Consider the following 6322-nt stretch of genomic DNA (forward strand, 5'->3'; position numbering starts at 1 on the left):
ATAGTTTTATATCTGCAAGAAGAAAAACAGGATTATAGCCCCCTCACAAAGAAAAATTTGACGTGAGAATATCAGAATTTCCAACTCGCACGTTCCCGTAGAACTTTTGCATCATGAAAACATGCATGAAAAACAGGGGTTGACCCTGATTTCTGGTCGTAAACATCACGCTGTGGATAAGCCCGGAAACGATTGGAATGTTAATACTATGTTAACCGACTTCAGGGCCTCATCCTAGGCTTCGTGAGATCAGTCATGTCATCAAGATCTCAGACCAGCTAAATTTATATAATATATTGATCAGATTATATCCAATTAGATTAAATGAATTACACTATTGTATAAAGAGGGTGTAAAGTTGTATTTAAAAAATTCATTCCTCTTACTCGGATTTATCATTTATCACTTACACCTCCGAAATCTGACGTAATGTCGCGTTCGTCGCTACCCCTCTTGTTTCGTTAACTCATTATGACGTTTTCGTTTGAATTTATTCCTCTATGTGTACAATAACTTCATATCCGTCCGAATGTCAACATTCATTGTTGAATGTCAACTTTCCGAATAGACCCCACAACCAAAATACAGTCACTCAGAATTGTTCTTTCGATTGAGAATGATTGTATTTAATTTATGGTGAAAGAAAAGGAAAGAAAATAATTTTTATTTATACAACAAAGTAAAGTTAGACATGTACCTTTTTTTTAGGCTCATTTATTATTCCCACAAATGTTGCTTATGAAATAAATCAGATTATTATAAGTCTTGTTTCCCAACAACCAAAGCACAATAAAGATCACTAAACATAGCAAATTAAAAACCGATACTGTTTTAGACAACACGTTTTATTTCGACATAACCATCTCCGTTTTCATTCACGTCTTCTACGTTTGCTTGCTTCTTTCCTGAGTTGTAAGAACCACCTCCTCCACCACAAGATTGACCATTATTATTTCCTGATGCTCCACCAGAATATCCCTCTCCTCCTCCTGATCCTCCTCCGCGTCCATGCGCTCCTCCACCTCCTCCAAATCCACCGACAGCATTATTATAGCGAGCACGTCCTCCTGCACCCCTCTGAATAAATCCTCTCCCTCCTTCCCCACCTGGGCCATAGGAACCGCCAAAATGAGGACTGCTGCGTCCATTGCTGTAAAATCCACCACCACCACAACCTTTAAGAACAAATATTATATTTTTAAATCTTTTACAAAAATATACAAAAATATTTGATCTAAAATTGTTAGTTGCAATTGCTTAGTCGCAGTTGGTATAGGGCGTAAGAAACTCCCAAGCGGTAGCCTTGGGTACAGCTGGCAAAAATTAAATTAAAAAGAAATTGCGATTCGAAATGATTCTGTTTGTCTAAACCCACAGAAGATGTATCAAAACTTAATAGACGTCTTCTAGGCGAACGCGCGCACTCATCATTAGTGAAAAATTTGGTGTTTGTATGTGAAAGAAGCGTTTTTTAGAAGTCGATTTAAAAGATCATATTCAGCAAACCGAGAAAAGTATTCAGTTAATCATCATTTTCTGAGATAAGTTGCCATGCCGTGTCGCGATTGGGCGCTCTCTAAAGAAGCTGTCAGAATCAAGAATTAAACGTGCCTGCAGGCACGATATACGTCGTTTTCAACAGCTTGCGCTTAATATACAACTTTTTTCGGTGATCGCTTCAAATACTGCCGTTTCTGCCAATGCTGATAGTAATTATCTGTCACTAGAATTAATGTGCATGGTTTATTGAAAACCTCTTCGAAAATTCCGTCTATAGAATCCGAGATTACCTGAGTTATCGTTGTCTGCTTCTAATGCGCCACTCCCATTCTTCCCCCCTGACCAAATGGCACACGAGTGTTCACATTGATTTCTTCTTCCAGATGTTCTTGTTTTTGCATCACAGTTTGCCATTCTGTTCCCGAGATCTTGAACGCCACCTCCGCCCCCAGCAACAATAAGCGGTATGTTTGATGATGTCGCTACAAATGACCCGCCACCTCCCCCTGACGACCGACTCGCAGAATTTACGGGAGCTGTCTGTCCAACCAATATTTTAATTACATCTCTCTTTTGAAAGTTAAATTCACCCCTCATATAAGCCCCACGACCTCGAGCAGTTGAACCGTATGCATCATATCCTCCAGCTGCACCAACTGCAGTGATCTCGTATGTTCCAGTGTAGGGAACTGTCCAGAACTGTATCCCATTTCTGAGAGTTACCATGTTCTCATTATCTTTCCCCACATAGTAGGAGCCCAGGGATGAAGGACCAAGACGACCAGTTGCTCCGAGACTTGTAAAGTTGGCATGGAACGCATTATTCAGTACTAAAAAATTAAGGCGTCGGGGCAAATATTTGAGAACGTTATAAATATATTTGAAATCGTTAATTACTAGAAATGAATTTATTCGGACAGATATAACCAGATTATCCAGTTTAAAAATATTGACTTATATTTTATTCTACTCTCATTCTGACAAAAATACGTATATGATTAGTCTCTAATTTATTTAGCCCCAAGAAGAGAACTTAATACGCTGAATTATCTAAGAGATTTATTTTCTGTTTTAGGCTTGATAAACATGCATTTAAAATATAACATAAATTCGTTCTTAGTCCTCAAATAAATCGCGCAAATAAATCCACAAAGTAGAAAACGGGTCTTTAAGGTCAACACACACTGGACGCGATGCCGCGTCTCGTCGCGAATTTAGTCGTTCAGAAGCACATAAATTAATTTCTGAAAGAAAAATTTGAAGTCTATGGACGTCACGTCTGTCAAAATGTATTATCGCGTAAGCAATCTGCAGGATTATTATGATAGTTTAAAATTTATTTCCTTTGGGAAATGAAAAATCTGAAAGCAAAAGGATTCTCACATTTTTTTTTACTTTTCCAGAGTAAATATATTTTAACCAATCACAATAGTCTTCTAGAAAACTTAACAGTGATACATTTTGACTGCTTTGGCGTCAATAGGTTCCAAATTTTAAGCAGCTTCCTGAATTTAATTTATAAAACTGAAAATTCGTGTCACTTTATCGCATCGCGTCCAGTGTGTGTCGACCTTATGCCTGGTTTTCAATTGCTCCAGGGTCCTAAAGGCAGCAAGTGGGCTCAAAAAGTAGCATATAAGCTAGAGGCACATTTGTCCCCAGTTCCTTTTAATGCCCTCCTACACCAATCAAATCTTGCCCACCCATAAGTCCCTGTAATATAAATGAATCTGTAAAGTGACCAAGGATTGAAATAAATTCTGATTCATTCCATAATTCAAATCAAATAATATGTTCGTTATGTTTCCTTCAGTGATATAATACAATATATATTCTTAATATTATCAGGGATGCCCTGAGGGAAGACAAAAGGGGCAATTAGTGGCTCCAGGGTTTCAAGGACCTTCAAAATGGTACAGGAATAAAATTAAACTATTGCAAGTATAAAGACCTCTTTCGAAGAAGAGATAAAGTTTTGGGTTATTTATAGTTCAGGTAATGCAATATATATTCGATATTGTAAAACATCCCCCCCCCCCACCACCACCCATAAATTGCGTCTGCTGCACTCTTACAATGTCCACTGAGAATGTCCTAATAAACATTTTTCCCTACGCCCGAAAAATTTTCTCCTCGTTGTGATGCAGACCATCAATAAATGCCGACCCCGCATAAGATTAAAAGAGGCCCTGCTAGAGCCTCTAAGAATCTGGGATTACTTTGGTCTGGGGTCACTGGTGCTCAGAATGCTTTCCCTAGCTGGAAATAATACAGAGGATCCCGGATTTTCTTACGATGGTGAAGACCCCAGGTTTTACGTTTCAAGCTAATACTTGTGTGGCTACATATAGAAAATACTCCGTGAATACGTCATACCTTAATATTACCGAGAATCATTAGCTACTCCCTAGAATTTTACATGCACTACACAAATTGGTCGTCTCTTCTACGACTTTCTATTTTCCCTTCTACTTCTACTTCTACGACCTTCTAGTAAAAATCAATAGGCGCGCGTACGTAAATAAGGTGAAATCACCGGTAGCTAATCAATGAATAATACTGATGAAATTAATATGACGCAAAGCAAGACTACGAGATGCACACTTTCAGAACAAACCTGCGCAGAGTGTTCTATACGCATCACGTTGCTTCTGGACTTCATTTCTTATTTCCTCGCAACAATTCGCCAACTTCGGAATCACTGTTGAGCATAACGTTGTGTGGGCAAGTTCTTTCTTGTTCACATCTGAACTTATTTCTTCACAACAAATCGAGATGGATACCTCAACTGCAACGAACAGTATTCCTAGAAAAAACATTGCATCAAAGACCTTCATCTTCATCTTCAATTTCCTCACGTCTGAATGCAATTGGTCTAAATGAAATTGAGCGAGCTTTAATATGAACACCTGTCGGTGCTAACTCACCAAGCGGTCCTCCGATTATAGACCTAATCAATTGGCTTCTAGGTGGGAAAAGGCTTTAATGCAAGCAAATTATTTACATTTTGTTTCTCATTTCGTACAGCTGAATATTTTTTGTATGTAGCTCAATATGTTGTAATGTTTGCAACATCTAAGACTATAGTTCCGTCCGCTGTGCCTCTAAATCAATGCGAATTCAGTTGCGTATATTTTCAAAAAGAATCATGTCCAAACATGAAAACGTGGACAATTGTTACATTAGCCTGACCTTCATTGGTATAAAAAAAACTAAGATGACATTGAATACCTCACTTCAAGGTCATGTCAAGTCTTTAGTGCAGGTTGCCAGATTACTAGCTGAATAGATTAGCCAAATATTTTAGCCATAGTCATTTTTTTCTTTGTTTCAAACAAAGAAATCAAAGGGCCGACTACAACAATGTTTCGCTTCTTTTCTCAGCAATCTGGCTTTAGACCCTGCTTTAGTGTAGTGAATATACAGCACAATAAAAAATGTCATTGAAATCAATCGTCGTGCGAAAAACTGCAGCAACCCGTATTTTTCCCGCTCGCCCCTGCGCTTCTTAAAACTTTGCATGCATTTAATGCATTAAAATACAAAACAGGTGGTTAAATGAACTGCACTAACTCTTGTGAGGAAAAGGCTCCATGTAGAAATTCAATATAGTTGTATATTGAAATATAAATAGCGTTAATATTCAACGTCACGTTTGAACAATGCCTTTACGTCCTTTTATGTCTGTGAGATGTTCAACACCACCCTCACCCCCAGCAATAATAAGTGGTGTTTTCGACGATTTCGCAACAAATGATCCGCCACCTCCCCCTGACGAAAAATGTTGATTATTCATTGGAGCTGTCTGTCCAACCAATATTTTAATGACATCTCCTTTCTCAAAGTTAAATTCACCCCTCATATAAGCCCCACGACTTCGAGCAGTTAAGCCGTATTTATCATATCCTCCAGCTGCACCAACTGCAGTGATCTCGTATGTTCCAGTGTATGGAACTGTCCAGAACTGTATCCCATTCGTGAGAGTCACCATGTTGTCATTATCTTTCCCCACATGGTAGGAGCCCAGGGATGAAGGACCAAGACGACCAGTTGCTCCAAGACTTGTAAAGTTCGCGTGGAACGCATTATTCAGTACTAGAAATTCAAAATGGATTGGGAAAGTATTAAAGAACGGGCGTCAGTTTCTATGAAACTTGTTTATTTGTGGAGATTAAGCCATTGGCAGCTAGCAGCTGCATTTGCTGGCAAAAACAATTGAAATGAGCTGGCGCTAGTTCTTAAACAGAGATTCAAAAATATATCAAAGGGTGCACAAGAGTTCCGTTTTACGGAAAGCTTTAAAAGAATATCAGTATTGCGTTTTTCTACATAATGTTTATGGTCATTGCCTCTCAATTAATTGATATCAAATAATGAAAACTTATCGGACATTAAAACAATAGAGACTCTGTAAAGAGTAAACATTTTGAAAACTTTCTACGTTTCGACTAAACCACAGAATATCTATCAGGAGGATAACTCCATTGTTTTTCGCAAGTACCGCAAATGGAAGCAATCACCCACCTGCCCATATTAAAAACGGGGCTGTTGGCATGGGGGGTGATTTCCTGCATTTACGGTACTTCCTGAGTGAATCCACGTATGCAAGAAAAAACAAAAGAGTTCTCCTTCTGAGGCCGGTTGTTCGAAAGGCGCTTAGCTGAAACGGTGGATAAGCCAAAGTGTTCTCATACATCTTGTGAATAATTGAGCCTACATTTTATGCATTAAATATGAACTTCCATTGAAAATTAAACTATTTACATTGAAATATTTCAGTTCAGTTGTTCAATAAATAGATAATTTTTTTTCCATTTTGAAC

General features: G+C 38.3%; 2 protein-coding genes across 2 annotated transcripts; both read right to left on the reverse strand.

Annotated features, from left to right (window-relative positions):
- Positions 1–831: 831 nt before the first annotated feature.
- Positions 832–1428, reverse strand: LOC114519697 (glycine-rich cell wall structural protein-like). Its single transcript, XM_028539868.1, has 2 exons — positions 1425–1428; positions 832–1175 (listed from the first exon to the last, which is right to left on the reverse strand). The coding sequence occupies exons 1-2, from the start codon at positions 1426–1428 to the stop codon at positions 832–834; spliced, it is 348 nt and encodes a 115-aa protein (XP_028395669.1).
- Positions 1429–1736: 308 nt separating this feature from the next.
- Positions 1737–5491, reverse strand: LOC114519698 (ALK tyrosine kinase receptor-like). The gene is made up of 2 exons (XM_028539870.1): positions 5173–5491; positions 1737–2330 (listed from the first exon to the last, which is right to left on the reverse strand). The coding sequence occupies exons 1-2, from the start codon at positions 5489–5491 to the stop codon at positions 1744–1746; spliced, it is 906 nt and encodes a 301-aa protein (XP_028395671.1). The 3' UTR covers positions 1737–1743.
- Between the last annotated feature and the right edge of the window lie 831 nt (positions 5492–6322).

The sequence above is a fragment of the Dendronephthya gigantea genome, unplaced genomic scaffold, assembly GCF_004324835.1.
Source record: "Dendronephthya gigantea isolate DGI-Jeju-01 unplaced genomic scaffold, DenGig_1.0 000014F, whole genome shotgun sequence".
NCBI lineage: Eukaryota > Metazoa > Cnidaria > Anthozoa > Malacalcyonacea > Nephtheidae > Dendronephthya > Dendronephthya gigantea.

What these genes read in the sequence shown, in the direction of transcription:
- LOC114519698 (XM_028539870.1), bottom strand. Translation starts at nt 5,491, where the DNA reads ATGGTGACTCTCACGAATGGGATACAGTTCTGGACAGTTCCATACACT. An exon ending in TCTCACAGACATAAAAGGAC is followed by an intron (nt 2,331 to 5,172) that starts GTAAAGGCATTG and finishes TTAATTTTTTAG; the next exon opens with TACTGAATAATGCGTTCCAT.